General features: G+C 32.0%; 1 protein-coding gene across 9 annotated transcripts in view; it reads right to left on the reverse strand.

Moving 5' to 3' along the window:
- Window positions 1-16578, reverse strand: part of LOC106783878 (serine/threonine-protein kinase tousled-like 2) — a 51150-nt gene extending 34572 nt beyond the window's left edge. For 2 of the 9 annotated variants that reach the window (XM_014742828.1, XM_014742822.1), the window contains exons 1-3: window positions 11789-13277; window positions 10930-11178; window positions 934-1019 (exon numbers count right to left, since the gene is read on the reverse strand). In XM_014742828.1, the coding sequence (XP_014598314.1) occupies window positions 934-1019; window positions 10930-10960 (117 nt within the window). In that variant the 5' untranslated portion in view covers window positions 10961-11178; window positions 11789-13277. Of the gene's footprint in view, window positions 1-933; window positions 1020-10929; window positions 11179-11788; window positions 13278-13339; window positions 13807-16335 lie in introns of those variants that run through there. The other 7 variants (XM_014742826.1, XM_014742825.1, XM_014742823.1 and 4 more) reach the window with 7 other exon arrangements.
- Window positions 16579-17984: the final 1406 nt, after the last annotated feature.

Raw genomic sequence — 17984 nt, forward strand, 5'->3', positions numbered from 1 at the left:
GTTTCGCGTTCTCTTCTCCCTTCTGCTTTCAACGGGGCTTTCACAATGACATTCGCGTTAAGTTCGCGTAATATGACATAAATGGTCGTTAAACGCGCTACTAACATACCAACTTCCGTTATACACAATGAGAAATACATTAATCGAATTGATACAAGGCACACGTCTATCAAACTTGTTTGTTTAATTAAACGTGTAATCACAATTTCAAATTGTCGTTAATATATATTTATATAATTGATTTCTATAAAGTTAGGTCGAAAAAAGTATTTTCCAACCAACAAAATATTCATGGATCGATGTGATTTCGTTTGTTCTGAAAAGAAGAGAAATAAAGAAATAAAGAAAGGAAGAAATAAAGAAATAAAGAAAGAAAGAAAGAAAGAAAGAAAGGAAAAAAAGAGAATCGATAGAAATCTTTCAGAGAAACTCAATATACTCGACGTATCCATGCCACTCGGCCAAGCTCGCATTTTCATTTTCTTCGGGACATTACGCAAAGTAGCCTGGAACTCTTTGAAAGAGAGCAGAATCCCTACTACCCCTTTTTTGTTCCTTTCTAGGTCGACTATGAATATATTTATACATCTATACGAAAAGAGTGGAATAAAAAGAGAAAATCTACAGACCATCACCAATCATAAGAAAGGGAGAGAAAAAAAATGTCTGCCGATGCGAGAGCCAATAGCGTTGTTTGAAAATATTCTCGTATCCAATATGGCCGCCCCGCTATTTTGCTTCCCATGCGACATCTTTGAAAAGATTTTACAATCGGAACTTCCATTCCTGCGAGTAGTTTTCTATTTCCTTGCCTATATATTTTAACGAACTATTTCCTAAACCTGACTAATATTCCTAACACTAACGAAACTAGGAACGAAACCGAACACGCGTTTAGAAGAAGGGAAGGACCAAAATTAAATGTAAGCTCACCCTCGCTCCGAGAAAGCGGGCCTCCAATAACTCCTGCTTCCTTGGGTCCAGGGTGGCCTGAAAGTGCTCCATCTTGACGCCAGCGCCTGCAACAACAAGTCACAGAACGAATTATACCCAATTTCTTTTTTTTTTTTTTTTCAATTTCAACGGAGACAACAATCTAACTCGAAACGTATTTCTTGAAACAAAGCAACCAAACGAGGATGGAAGGACGCTAACGAGAACATTCCTAATCTCCAAAAGTAATTATATAAATATTGGAAAATACTACCTATATCTGTATCGGAAGCCCTCCAAACCCGAAAGGGTTTTAGTATGGGACGGAGTATGAATGAATAAATAAATACTACCTATATCTAAGTCGAAAAAACCTTTGGAGAGTTACGAATTTAAATGAAATTACCTAAACGAATTATCGTAAGTATTTAAAAATGTAAAAGCGAGTGAGTTACATCGATGAAAGTATTGGAAATTATGTAACTTAAACAGGAAACGTAGTTTACATACAAACTTAGAGATAATATGACTATTTTCAATGAGGAATTCAATTTTTTTGGGTAATTTGGTATTGTTGTACTCGTAATTAACGAGTTAACGAGAAGAAAGTATGAATATATTCGATATTTTTATCGCGAGGAAGATATCGATGAAATGAAAATAGCAATTGTAAAATCGATTCGTATATTTTTGAACAAGGACAAACACTTATTGAGATATGTCGTACCATAATAAACTATGGCCGTGGGTAGTAAACAGTTCGATCGTTATTATAATTAACTACTCTTTGATATGGCATATCATTTATCATCTATTTCGATCAGATATGTATAATAAGTATAATGGTTAGTGCAAATATGTTGTATATTTTTTTGTTCGAAAGGAATTATAGTATAAAAAAGGGTGTGTCGCCTAATGATTAAAAACGTTTTAACTTTCTTTTCCAGATCGAATCGGGAAATTTAAATATTACCAATAATAATAATAATGACAAAAATTAATTATATATTATAAAATGTGGTACATGCAATTGATACGGTCGATGATACTACGTCAGCAAAATTTCATAAATATATTATTTAAAACTCGATGTAATTTTGATCCTGTATCTATATTTCTAGATTTCATTGCATCTTTTTCTTAAGAAAATTAATTTTAATTAATTTTCAAGTTTTATATATATATATCATAAATAATTGTGTGCAGTTCGATCGTAAAAAATTGATGGAAATTTTCGAGCATGTTCGATTGTTTTTGGCGTGAACATTTTACAAAAATTCATGATATGTCTCTCATCGACAAAACGGTACACAACATGTATTCGATCAAGAACAGAGATCTGGTCTAATTGTTACTACTTTCTACTTTCTAGTCAAGTTCCACATTATATAAGATGGTAAATAATCTCTCTTGCATTAAGAATATTTAAATATATATTATTTCTCGTTTCACGGAAGACCTTCAACCGAATAAACGTTGTTATCCTTCAACAAAGTTGTTTTCTTATCTTATATACTACGAAGATATAAGTATGCTTATTAACACATTGTTGACCGACTATTAAATACACAAATCTAATGCCTTTAATAATGTCTATAATAATAAGTAAATTAAAATATTCCAAATTTGTCCAAATTACTTTTAACTACAAAAAATATAAGTAAATGCAATCATTTTAAGTAAACATAATATCGAAGAAAACAAATATTATAACAATGTTGATTAATATAATTTAATATTTTAAATAATTGCGTAAGTGGCTTGCGTGAACAACATAAACAGTATATTTGTGATTGGTCAACAATGCGTTAAAAAATATCAATAATAATAAATAAATAAAAATAATGACGATAAAGATTTATAAGTTAAAAGAAAGGAATGAAAGTCACTGGTGTTCTCCGATTACCTTGCCCGAGACAGCAGCAAAGAGAATGAAGAACCACGTACGCGCGTCAATGGATCGTTCTACACCATGACAGTGGTTCTCAATTAAATATTAACAAACAAAATTGAGTTTCTTCTTAGTAGTAATAAGAAATATACGTTTTCCGATAAAAACACGTTGAAAAAAATAATTTCACGAATAAATATAAAGCCGAATAAAATGGCGCGTTGAACGATACTTTTTTTGTTTTTACACAATACATCGATTTATTTTCGAATGAATTTATTGCAATCACGAACGACTTTTTAATAATCTCTACGAGTAGTAGCAAACGAACGTTAACTAATCCACTAAACCCGTTCGTATTTTTAAATTCTTTCTTTTCGAACTTATTTCGCACGAGGAATGATAAGCTTATATATAATCGCATGCTACTTCATAACCTTGGCTAAAATCATTTTGACGGCTAATTTAGTCTTGAAGTGCTTATACGTTGCATAAATAAAATTAAACATATACACTTTCAAATTCGACTGAATGGAAAAATGAAAATGTCAATTGTTAATAACGATTGTTGTAGTAAAACTATTGAAACTATTAGAAAAAATAGTTAGGGAAAAATATTATGAGAAATATTATTTCATTATCAATTAGATTATTCGATCATAAATTCAAAATTACAAACTATTTCATTCACCTTATCAAAGTTCAATGTCCGTTAATGTTGAAACGATCAATGTACACCTATTATCGATACATATACTAAATTGTACAGAGTGAAATAATGTAAATATCATTTTCCCAATGGAAACTAGGGATTTGAGTGATACATAGATAATGTAATGTATCGTAATAATTCACATAGATTATGTAATGTATCGTAATAATTCACATTCGAAATTTATCCTATTAAAGATCCAATTTCATCAAATTAGCCCCCTAGAGATCAAATAGCAACGTTCGAACAATGCCTGTCAATCGCAATAGCTTCATTAATTTCACTTATGGCGTCGTCATCAAAACGAAAGAGATCCACTTTTTTTTTATTTTTTCCTACATGCAGTTAAAAGTCAAGATTATTAATTATCGACAAGTGGAAAGCTTCAAACATTCTCATTGGGACACAAAATTGAAAGCATTATTGTACCGCAATTGTATGTCTTTTACTTTATTAATTGAAATCATTTATAGAAAATGCAATTTTGAAATGAATTTGAAATGCGAAACGATATTTGATTTATTATTTTCTCGAAAAACCAATATGGCCGTCGGAAGTATAGGAAACGTGTGAAGAGAGGAAATAACACAAGAATGGAAGCCAACGATAGCCAACGTGAAAGAATAAAAAGTAACAAGCAGGGAGGGAAGGGATCTTCTCTTTTCAGCGAGTAATTTTGATTCCTTTTTGGTAATTTAAACGAAGGCCTTATCGGACAAAATTCGTAGGCCCTCTTAACAAAATAAGTAGGAAGTAGGATTGTAGAACGTGCCGCATCATCGATAACAATGGAATCCTCGTTAGTCGATTTATCGCAAAAAAGGCGATAACGTCAACCCCTTTCACCTCCGCTTTAACCATCAAACTTATCCTTAACGTTGAACGAGAAGAAGCATCTCCTTAATATTTCTCATAAATATTACTTTTAAAATATGAAGTCGAATATATAAACGAGAATGAATAAGAATTTATTATATTCGAGAAAAATAAAATCAAGAATGTAGGTCAATGAGATTGAAAAAAAATCCATCAAATAACGATGAAAAAAGAAAAAGAAAAAGAAAAAGAAAAAGAAAAAAAGAAAAATTGAAAAGAGATGATTTCATTAACACGATCTAACAAAGTTCTTATATTTAAATTAGAATTTGTGTTTTAGAATTGATGTTCTTTTCGTTTGTTATTCTTTTTCTCATGAATTAATTTATTTTAAAAAGTATAAGAGAAAAATCTTTAGAAAAAATATGATTTTACGATAGTTTCCGAGGTCAACCAGCTTTACCACCACCACCACCACCATTACCAGTCGTTCTCAATGTGAATCGTACGTAGAATACGCATTTGTATTACATACATATACATATAAAGAAGGATGGGCATGCATTGCATTCTGCGTTACAAACTTACAAAGAGAAAGATAAAGAGAGAGACAGACAAAGTACGAGTACACGTTCGATCAAAAGTTTGTAAGATAATATTTATATTCCTTTTTATTTTTCATTACTTCATTTTACCATTCAAATAAAATAATAACAATATTAATAATTATTATTATTGATAATATATTATAATATAGGAGGGTAAGTTGAAAAGTTTCGAGCTTATTTTATAAAAGTTTTCGAGACCACGTCGAAGAATAGAAGTGAATTTGACCGAAAAAAATGTTTAATTTTAGTTGAATTTTATTAAATTCAGAACTTTTCAATATCTCTCGGCCTACATATAATAATAATTATTATTATTACTAATGGCATATATATAGTTGTATTAAAAAAAGGTTTCTATTTAAAAGAAACAATTTAAGGTATTTAAAAATGTATCTGAACCAAACTTTTGACCAATAACGTGATGTACATATACAGATACACACACGCGCGTGCATGCACGCACAAAAATATATAAGTACAAACCGTCGTGGTTATATATTTTTTTTTTCGTCGTTTCTTAGTACAATCCCGTTGACGGGCAGGCACCGTAGAATGAGTCACGCTTGTCTCGTTCCCCGTTATTTTATTAATCGAGTAGTCGAGGAGGCCGTACGCGAGTAGTAGCTCGATCGCAAGTAAGTAAGTACAAGCAAGTTTTTTGCACTTCGATCAATTACGTATACCGCAAAACGAAACGGAAAAACAATGAGAGAGAGACAGAAAAAAGAAAAAACAAAAAAAAAGAATAAAGAAAAAAAAGAAAATACGTAAAAGTTGGGAAAATCATCATATACACGCAACTTCAAAACTACCCTCTCCTCCAGCTAATCTAAACGATTGAAATTTTACACAAGCGACATCTGAAATAAAGTTGATGGAGCTTGTAAAAAATTAAAGATGGCGGACGAATGATAGCAAAAAGGTCGTTGCAAAAACGTATTGTTTTTTTAACGGGCAAGCGTGAGAATTAGGTTTGACGAGAGAAATTTATAAAATACTTAGACGAGTATCTTATTAAATTAGAATCTCTCACAGTTACAATTAATATAACCTCAAATAAAGTAAAGAGAGAGAGAGAGAGAGATAGAAAAGACAGCTAATTAAAGTCGGTGTCGTCGGATTTACACGTTCAACGAGAGATCGACAATTCTGCTGAATCTAAAAATAATTAATGATACCTCTCTGGTATCTACACTCCTTTTCCAACATGCTTGAATCATTCCGCGTATCTATTTAAGTATCCACTCTGTTGCAGGAGGACGATCGTTTACTCTCCAGGAAAATTAGAACCAAGCAACGCGAATTGGTCTACCAATCCGCCATCGTTCTACCATGTCATTTTCTACTACTAATATACTTTCAAGAGAACATTTTTTCCAACGACAAATCATTCTATCAGAAATATCCGCGTATATCCGAGATAGTGACAACGTATCGCATTCTTCCTTTAAAAGCTACGTGAGAAAATCCACCAATGGGAATAGTTGAAGAAGAAGGTGGAACGTACAATGTAAAAGCAAGGCGCCGGAGCAAGAAATTTTACGCTTGACTTGACGCCATCGTTCCACAACCTCTAACTCCTCTCCTTTTCGTCCTTTCTCCTTCACAAATTCAACCAAACGATCATCATTGATTCCACGATCAAATAAAAAACAAATCTACCGAGAAATTTCTATAAAAAATACTGAAAAATGTTACTTAACACATTGCAGATGAAACATTTTCTTGCTGCTAACCGTATCCCAGTGTTTAGATATTATATTTTTTTGCGTCAAATATTTATTTTAATAACGTATGAAAGACGAGATATCTCGTCATCTGTCCGCAATGTTTTATTAATAATGGGAACCGAAGGAAAAATGTTTGATTCAAGTAATTCTGAATTAGAAATAGCTATTTTGTTGTTGTTGTTATTGATAAAAAATTATTTGAGTAATATTAAACATTTGGTTTGATTTCTAACATGTTTGATTGTTTGTACTAAACAATAATTGTTTTTACAAACTTTATATAAATGTATTTATACTATATCATTCTCTTTCCTGTTTTCTTTTATCATAGAAATTTACTTACGAATAGGAGAAAACAAAGTTCATTGGCGAGGACGTTTCACATGGAAGAATCGCTTTTCTGGAGCATCCTAAAATAACAGGCTACTGGTTTAAGACGTTTCAGTCTGTAAGTCAACAACATCCAAAGAGATTATTTCACGAGTACCGAGTAGATCTATTCTCAGTGAGACGAGGAATGTCGCGAGCAGCGTGATTGCCGTTCGTTGGGTTCCGCAAAACATCGGTAACACAGCCGACATTGCGCCGAGTCGCAGGAGGACACTGCCCTGAAAAGTGACGACCTCTATTCCTACGTCTTCTTCGTCGTTGTCGTCGTCGTCGTTGATGTCCAACAACGACTACGCGACAACGATATTAAACCGGACGTATCGTTACGATCTTGCTACTCCCCTAATCTTTTTCATCACAGATTGTGACAACAAATATTCTTGCATCATTGTATATCACAAGCATCAACTTAACGAAACTTACAACAACAAACTATTATTTCAATCTGCCGAGCATGAAAAAAAGAAAAAAAAAAAAAAAAAAAAAACTTCTTTGAGGAATACACCGATCGAAACTTTTTCTTCTTGCGTTAGAAGAGAAAGAGAGAGAGATGTGCGTGCCGCCTTGTTCTAGAAAATGTTGTATAAAAAGATTAACGCGAATTCGTAATCGCGACGTATTACATATTTTAATTTGAAAAACTGATATTAGGAATATTAAATTTAAAATTTATGTCATATGTCGAATAATCGTTCATAATCTATCATAGGAATTTTTTCTTCTGCGAAAAAGCAACAATTCGATCGATAATAAATGAACACCAGAGAAGGGGAAGATACATTTCGAACTATACTACAGAAACGTTCTACTGGGCTCGAGTTTATATAGAAGAATCTCTCTTTCTCTCTCTCATCTGGGCGTTGGAAATATTGATCGATCCAAGTTACATGGTCGAACGTCCTTAGAACAATTGGGCCAGAAACAGAGAAAAGGAAATAGAAACGAACAAATAGAAATCCTCATTAGAACGAACCTCATCAACAATATGCAAAAGAATCGTAGTGGTTGTTGTTGTTTTCGTTGTCATCATTATTGTCATTATCGTCATCATCGTCATCATCGTCCAATAGTTCTACTCTCATCATAAAAATGATCATAAAGATGAAGCTATGTTTTTCTAAGTCAGCTATCGGATATTTGCGATTCTGACAGTACTTAGTCAGCAAACCGGAGTTTTTTTTATCCGCATGCGCGTAAAGATGGACATTGAATGCACGTAGTTGTAGTTTCTATCGGCGCGTACAAAGGTGCGCGATCAAACAGAAAGGGTCTTTTTTTTCTTTAATAATAATGACTATTTCCAAAGATTTAAATTCAAATCTAAATGTTTACGAATAAACAACTCGATTCATGCATAAAAGAAAATTTCAAAAGACATGATTCTGTTTTGACTATTAAGAATTGTGAATAATAATGAAATTCTTTACACGATTAACATGAAAATGAATATCGATTATTAGCGTATTTCTAGCAAAAGATGATAGGAATGAATTTGTAAGATATTTGGCGTTCCCGCCCGCAATTTGACGAAAACATGGCGGAGCCAATCAGGAAAGAGACATCTCGCGCGACCAGTTAGCGATTAAAGTGTCGCTTTAGCGCTAGCTCGACGTGCATAGCCCACGGTTTTCATCGAACGATGACGCGCTCAATGCTCATGAGCCCCGGAGTGCACGGAACCCGGCACGTAAGTACACCGACGACACAACGGGCAAACACAGCAACATAGGACAAACGAACAGACAAACAGACAGATCATCCACATATAAGCAGCACACAGATACGCATCATCATTCAAAGATCGTGTCGAAACTTGCCGTTTAACCTGAACGTTATCATAAAGGTGCGTCTACACCGAAACAAACATGGCTGATCGCAGATTTGATCCCCAACAGCCATTCTGATTGATCGGACGTCTTGAAAAATAAATTCTCTTTTAGAATTTTTCATGAATTTACTTTATATCTTTGCGTTTAATTAACTCCATCACATATTCCTATTATTTTTATTATTACTATTGTCATCTGATTGTTTTAAAATGAAAATGAAATAAAATATTATTTTCCTACCGATACGAGGGTGTTTAACATGTTTTAAATTTGAAAATTTAATTATGCGAACATAAAATACAATGTTTGGAATGAATGTTTAAGGTATGCGTGTGTGTATGTACGAAGGGTAATTAAATATTAATAAGACTAAGAAACTCGAAGAAGATCCTGCGCAACTCTCTAGAGTTTAGACAGTCGCAGTCGATGAATACGAAAAAAACATGGTGGCGAAAAGCTTCGTGATAATTACTTACGAGAAGCTTCCCTTTGAGGATTAGGTTTATTTCCTTTCCTTTTTATTTTATTTTCTATTTTTTTCATCTTCTTCTTCTTTTTTTTTAATCGTATAATAAATGATATTTTTTTCTTTTTTTCTTTTTGTTCACTAGAAAATAATTAATCCAAAAGATATATAAATTTTTTTATCAAACATATAAAATAATTGTACGATATTAATCTCTTAGATGAAATATTTTTTTTCCGTTTATGTTGATAACGATAGTAATTACGTGGAATAGATGGACGTATTTGTCTCGATATGACAGAAATAATAATAATAAAAGAAAATGAATTGAGATAACAGATGGAAATGAATTAACAGTAATTTAAAGATGCTTCCTTTTTATGTAAAAAAAAAAAAAAAAAAAAAGAAAAAAGAAAAAAAAAATTAACTGTTAACTTTGAAATAATTTAATTACAAGTTAATTGCGGTATTAATAAAATTGTTTTATTTAAAATTTTGAGAATAATTGAATCATGAGAATTTCAAAATAATATAATTAAAAAAAAGATGATTATAATGATACTTAAATTTGTATATGTCCTATTCTCTTGTATGAAATTTTATTAAATGTTTAGGGACATTAAGTTATGCAATCTTAGGTATTTTAAGATACAAAAGATCATATACGATTACTAAATTTTTCTCATTGGTATTTAAATTTCTAACCGAGACCTACAATTTTCTATCTCGGTTTGTTAAACAATTATATCTAGAATATATGTTATTGTATTCGATGATTAAAAGAAATAATTCAATTAAAATATTTGATAAAGCGATGCGCATCAGGAACAAGCATTTGCTATTTACAAATTTAGAAATAAAATCTAGACATCGAAAAGGCTTTTATTTCATGCTCATCATCTCAATAACCAAAAATTGCTCAACTCTTTTTATTTTTTGTTCTAATTAAAATAATAATCAAATTAATTTAAAACCTATTCCTTTTTGTAACACAACCAGCAAGATTTTTTATGTGTCATACTGCGCAAGTCAGAAACTAAAAATGTAAAAGTATATGTATATGTTACAGGCCTACGATGATCAGAAATTATGTTAAGTCATAATTATGCGTTATAAGATGGCCCGTTAAAGACTCAATGTCATCCTATAAATTCTTACCTAGCTTATCTAATCTATCTTAGATATTGCGCAAAGAAATATAGATTTATGTATCTTATTATTTTCAATGAAGCAGAAAAAGATGTCAACTTTGTTATGGCAAATAATATTACAAGAATAATGCTGATTCAACTAGAAGTTTAATACAAGTGTATTGTGCTAAGAGCGATGAAATAAATCAGACTTTACTTTGATATCTTTAGAATAAGTACATTTAACTATTGATGTTGAAGTTATACGTAAACAATAAAATTTCCTTTCATCGAGGCTCATCGTAAAGAAGAAAAAAGAAAAGAAATAAAATAAAAACAATTAGCAAAAAAGAAAAATATATTTAGAAGATTCTCTTAACAACTAAAGATTTTCATGCATGCAAAATTACAAAGTGAGACTCACCACCACCAGAGTTCCAACAATTTTCAGTCATCCCTGTTTATCCATCTGTAAAGTCGACACTGCATTATTACACTGATATCCATCTTGTTCGAGTAAGTCACAACACACAGTTGTCTTTGGTATAAAATTACAACACTTTAAATACACTTTTTCACAAGCTTCTTAGAACAAACCAATGAGTTCTTGGTTTTATCAAAACTGATTACATAGTTACATCTTTGCACCTTTTCCATTATGCATATTGATATTCTAATCGATGAATGATCAAATTGATTGGATTAGTAACTTAGGAAGAAATTAAATTAACAATTTCTAGAAGTACATAAAGATCATCAAAACTATGTTTCAGTATGAATAAATATAATCCATACACTCTACAATTTACAAACTTAAACATTTACAACCAATCAATCAAAATAATTACAAAGTATTAGTATCGAACAAGAAAAGATACATAAAAAAGAAAATGCAAATAGCATTGAAAAAATTCGAAGATCAGAACTGGAAACAGAAACAACAATGAATAGGATGTTTAATTTAGAAAAGGTTATGGTGTCTCAAAAGTGAAACAAATCCAAATCTGATTCAATGACAATTGTTCGACTGAGCAAAGATTGAAAATGGGTTAATGAAAATTGTATGATGTCGTCGTTTTTCGTTCGATAACGATGACGATGACGATGACGATGACGATGATTAAGAGAATAAAGAATTACAATAGAAATGCGCTGATGATGACGAGGACAATAACAACGAGAACGAGGACAAAAACGAAAAGGGAAAAGGAAAAACTGTCGACGACGACAGAGTAGAAGGAATGGTCGATCAGAAAAGATGTCGAATTTACAACGACCTGTACCTGTTGTAAATGTAACCGTGAAACCTCGCCGCTTTCTCGCTCTTTTACAAATGCAAGTCCAAAATTCGTTGTCAAATATAAACGGATAAGAAAGAGAAAGAGAGAGAGAGAGGTTATGGAAGAATTTGATTGGCCTCTTCTTTTTTCCTTCCTTTTTTTCTTCTCTTCTTTCTTCTCTTCTTCTTAACTAAAATGTTTTCACTGGACAATTTCGAGGTTATGTCCGCAGGTAATAATTACTCACGGATAGTCGAACTTTTCTCAATCATTACAACAATTGTACGTTCAATTGGGCGCACTTTACCGAGGATTTTTTGTAAAAAATCAATGCGATTGAAAAGAGAGACTGATTATTAATTGATCCGCGTCGAATCTGTTATACGACTTTTGACGATTGTAGAAATAAACTACAGGCGTAAATATGTACAGGGTAATAGAACATGGAGGGTGGAGAGGGAAGATTTTCGATGTTTTTTCTCTCCTTCTCTTTTCTTTGTCCCTCCCTCCCTCTCTCTCACCCTCTCTCTCACCCTCTCTCTCTCTCTTCTTCTTCGCTCGATTCCTGGCTTCCTCCTCTTGGCCCCTCCGACTCCTACGCCGACCGACTGTTTCTCCTCCTTTCTATATTTCTCTCCCACTTCCGACGTTTTTTTTTTAATTCGTTCAACACTAAGAAGGTTAAATAGTCTTCTTCTTCTACTTGATAAATGGTCGTACTTGAAATAAGCACGATATTTTCTTTTAATGCACGTCACAACGCATAATGATTACTTCTTCACCTTTTCTTTCCTTCCTATGGTCTTTCTTATTCTTTTTTTCTCCCTCTTTCTCTCTCTCTCTCTCTCTCTCTCTCTCTCTCTCTCTCGCTTTCTACCCGTTCGTTTCTCTTTCACGGCATAGTGCACTCCGCTTATCGGAAGAAAGGGGAAAAAGTCATCTGGAAGATGGCCGCCAGCCGCCCGTCACCGATTTATCCCTTTCTCGCATGGCCACTCGAATGCACGAGCGAAGAAACGACGAGCCAACAAATAGCTAAGTTAAAGAACAAGTCAAAAAAACGAACAAACCAACATACGAACCAACATACGAATCAACGACGGAACTGTCGAATGAATTTACGTGAACGTATTTACTATTCTTACGTACGTAGGAATAAAGGTACGGAATAAAAGAAAAGTTGTCGTATGTTGTGTAGTACGTAAACGACGCCGTAGCTCCCGTACGCGCTGTGTACCGGCTGATTACTATGGAGCCGACGATGGGCGAAGGTAAAAGGACGAGAACGTCGAAAGCCGAACATGTATCTGTGTATCTTTACGTGTGAACGCCATACCGAATGAGAGGGGAGACTGACAGAGAAGGAAACACACACACCACAAACGAAAAAATCACCAGCGCACTCTCTATCCAACCTACTACGTATCGTAAAAACGACCTACTGTATTTTACTATTGTTATTGTTACTATATTACTACTCTAATACTACAATTTACTACTACTATCTATTATTAATACTAATGTTATCACTAATACTGTTAGACTTTTATTTACAAAATGTCCAGCCGCAGGTATTAACTGACGAAGACTCTTTTTCCTCCTTTCGACTAATTTCGAGTTCACACGATAACGACAACATTCGACCAACTTAGTACAACACGCCGGCTTTAAATCAAGGCGATTTTCTTTTGCACTCGCGCATGCATTCGCCGTGCAAAAGATCAGTGATGTCGCTTTACTCGTTGCAGGCAGACTCTCTTTCTTTCTCTTTCTTTTCCTTCTTTTTTGCATTACCCCTCTCGTGGTCTCTCTCGTTTCTCCCACTACCTCCCTCCTTCTTTCTCGCTCGCTTGCTTGCTTCCTATCTTTTTAACAGCTTCGGCTATTATCGGTAAGCTACGATATGTTTATTCGGCGCGTCGACTGATCAACCAGTCGTACTACTCGCGCAGAAATCATTTCCTTTCTCTGACAGCTTTATCCTAAATTCACGACATGCTAATTAAATAAATGTTTAATTTTCTTTATCATCATCGTCATCTTTTCTTTTAATTTTTTAATTACTTAATTATTTCATTTATAAATTCGAATATATTCTAATAAAATGTCACATTAATTGATCGAATTAGCTTATCAAATAAAATGATTATTTATAATGTTTAATCGCGTATATTAAATCGCGCGCCCGCGTAATATGAAATTAGATCGTATATTTATGCCGTGAAGCGTGTCGCCATTATATACCCGGCGTGAAACGATACCGATTTTATTCGATAGGTCGAATGATCGACGCTCGCCATCACGTGACGCTACGATCGAACGGGATTGGTAAGATTCGACTTGAGCAGGTTATGCGTGCGCACTTTTCATAATCCTAAACGTAAGTATGTATATATATATATATATACACACACTTCTTATGTATATATATACATATACATATGTAAGTCGAGTGCATCGTGCTTCGATTACGCGAAAAACGCAACCTTACGGTCTCGTGTATTTAAGAGAGAGATCGGCCTTGAATGTTATCGTTGAATCGACCTGTATTGTTCTTGCCTTGTCATTTCTCGATGCGCGAATGCGTCAACTTGTACGGAATAGTTTGATTTTTAAACATTTGCTGATATTTATCATCAATTCAAGAAAGTTAAAATACTATATATTCATGCGTATACATAGTGTGTATAGTATTTAATAACAACAATTAATACTGTAATAAATACTGACAACAATATCTAGTCTAATTATTATTATTGTTATTTCGAAGTTACAAAAGAATGACATGGTAGATATTAGAGAAATCAATATTGATATTTTTTCTTGATAATTAAATAGGTTGCTTGGTAAGTAATTTCGTTTTTCACACAAAAATTGATACCTAACCTAAACCTAAAAATCATTTAGCATTCTAGCAAGATATGTTTTGGACTTGATTTAGAATCTTTTTGTGTTTTGATTTATCGAGATATTTTTTTTTTGGCATCGCATCAAAAATGAAAAGTCAGCATTTTCGTCATATTTTACTTTTTTATTACCGTAAGGGTAATAATACAATGCAAATAAGAACAAAAAATAAATTATGTACCGTTCACAAAAAGGATGTGTTAATTTAACGTCATTTATCAAAATTGCTTTTCCAAATTTCCTTCAGGTAATATCGATTTGAAAAATGCACCGCGTCTTGGTCATTCAGTTGAAGCAGATGACAGCAAAATAAAAACAATGATGGATGGTAATCGTCGTATGACAACGCGATAAATAACCGAGAAGTTGAATTTATCAAATTTGACCTGTTCACGACCATTTAAAAAGCTTCAAATTTTAAATACGAAGAAATTGTCATTTAATAATCATTGAAAGAACGAAATTACTTTTCAAGCAACCTAATACATTTCAAACCGTTACAAAATTGTTCTTTTATTGTTAGGTTACACTTATTATAAAATATTTTTTCCAAATGTCAAGAAGAGAAAAAAATTATATTTCAATTAATATGCATATGCATAAACATATATATGCATTACGCTTGGGAAAATCGAAAGTGTAGAGAAGCGTGTCACTTTATACTAATAACAGTGTAAACTAGTTTTACGTGCCAAAACAATGTATTCCAATATATTCATCGAATTCATGTTTTTTGATTGTATAATACATGAGGGAATTTAGATCGTATACGCATAAATAATAAGAGGAAGAAGGAAAAAAAAAAGAATAAAAAGAAGGAGAAAAAATGTAGAATAAGATAATTAACCGAGGTTGCGAAATAAAAGTGCATTAAAAGCGCAAGTTCGAATTGGTTTTCTTGAAAAGAGCGGTAGAAGAGGAGGAGGAGAAGAAGAAGGATTGGAGGAGGTTGAAGAGGGAGGGAAGAAAGAGGGATTACGTTAGTCGTAGTTATCGACCAGCCCATAACGACCTTGAAACCGAACGACTTTTATATGCGCCAATGCGATTCTCACGAAATGAAAAGCATCTTGTTTGATGTAGAAGATATGTAAGATCCATATAAATTTCCAACTGTCCGCAAAATTTTATTGTACGAGAAAGATTAAAAATTTTAAAAATTCAAAAACACCGTTACATCCAAGAACTATGCTTACCATTTAATCTTCTCGATCGTTTTTTGCTTTTTTATTTATTTTGTTTGTTTCATACGATAAGAGAATTCGTGTGATATGTTGAAACAAATCTAATCGTGTACGTGTAGGTTCATAGTAAGCAAACATGATCCTATCACGATGGTCGTCATGTAAAATTTTTACACGAATCGTAATATTTTTTCTTCTCTTTGTATAGAATTATATTTGTTTTTAGATAATGAATATTGTTTATAATTTAAAGGGTTAAGATTAAAATCGAATATCTTGTAAAAATGTTAAGACGAAAGATAAATGATTTTCGAGTATAAACTCGTTCGAATAGGCTACGGTAAAGGATAAATGTTAAAAGCATGAGCTGTGTAAGAATGATGAATGCGATTAAAATTGGTAACGTAACCTATTTAACGCGATAAACTATAATATAAGATGATATCATATTATCCATACCTTTCGATGTCAAGCTGATAGTATTATTAGAGTTGATTTTAACACTGTACGACGAATATATCATAGTTTATAATAATAATAGTAATACGCATGTAACGGTCGCACGACTGTTGTAACGCAGATTTGTAAAACAATACTCAGCTTTTATTTATCCGAACTTGTACGCTGTGACGTCATGTTGCCTGTCGTAGAGACGATCATATTTTTTTTTTTAAAGTACTCTTCCATAATCGTATTTTGACATATTTTTTAAACGCGGGAAATGCGAGCGTATTTGTTTTTATTTTTAATTGATTTTTCTTTTGCCCTCGATATAATATTTTTATTTGTTTAAAAATCTTATTTTTGCCATCAAAGTTTACACAATTTATATTTATCTTTTAATTATTATTTAATTTACGAACAGAAAATATGATTTTCTTTTTTTAAGTTCAACTTTTTTTTGCTATGTTTTATTTGTTATCACGATAGCTAATTTATCTTCATTTGAATTCATTGACTCATTCATATATGTACACATGCATTCAAATTTTATTGAAATCTATAAACAGATATATTTATCTCGAAAACAAGAAGAGATATCGAGTAGTTTATAATGTATAAAAATGTAAAATTCTTTCGTAAGAGTATATAAATTAGAAGTAACGTTACAATATTGTTTTTTTATGTTTACAGAAAATATTATAAACATTGAAAAAAGGAATGGATAATTTTAATTTGCGTTATTAACTGCATAACTGTTATATTATTGACAATACACTTTTTAAGATTAAATATGATATTAACTAATAATTTTCATATTATTATTATTATTCTAAAATTATTAAATCATTTTATAATAAATATGTCAATACACAATGTTATCAAAAATTGTAATACCTATACGTTTCTTTTTTTTTTTTTTTTAATGCAACTATTCTTATTTAATTAAAAACATATTAAAGATAATGTTTCTTTTTTTTGCTATTGAATCAGAAATAAAATAATTTTTATTTATGGATAAAATAAAATAAAATAAAATAAAATATTCCAAGCATATATCATTGCGCTACAATAAATATTCAACAATTCGTTTGACTGATACAGAAGAGAAAAAAAGGTAGTTACAATTATTTGTAATAAAGAAATAAAGTAACTACTAGAATATTCATACTGAGCAATTGTTTTTTTATGTTTCAATAATCGTATACAATTTTTTATTTAAACGGAGATTAAAAGATCGATAATAATTATTTATATACGTGTGTTTGTGTATGTGTCATCGTCTTACTTGTTACAAACAAGTATATATATAGCACTATTTATGAGAATTCTTTTTTACATTTTGCAGCGTATAAACAACTGCTTTACATTTAACACGTTGATCATCGCTATACGTAGATCAAGGGTGTTTTACCTAGAGATTAAAATTCACATCAATGATTTATGCATTATATATTAACCCTTTGCACTTCAGAGGTAGACGACTCTTGGTCACCGTATATTTTCTTGCAGCTACTCGAGCGGCGACTCTCGATCACCATTCGGTTTGACGCGATACATGATCAGCGATGTACATTTTCGTTTGATTTCTTTGAAACTGGAAATGTTGTACAATGTACAACCTTCTGAAATGTAAAATGACTCGAATACGTGCTATACTTGTGGCA

This window comes from Polistes canadensis, unplaced genomic scaffold, assembly GCF_001313835.1.
Source record: "Polistes canadensis isolate GaletaPanama2010 unplaced genomic scaffold, ASM131383v1 scaffold_27, whole genome shotgun sequence".
Taxonomy (NCBI): Eukaryota; Metazoa; Arthropoda; class Insecta; order Hymenoptera; family Vespidae; genus Polistes; species Polistes canadensis.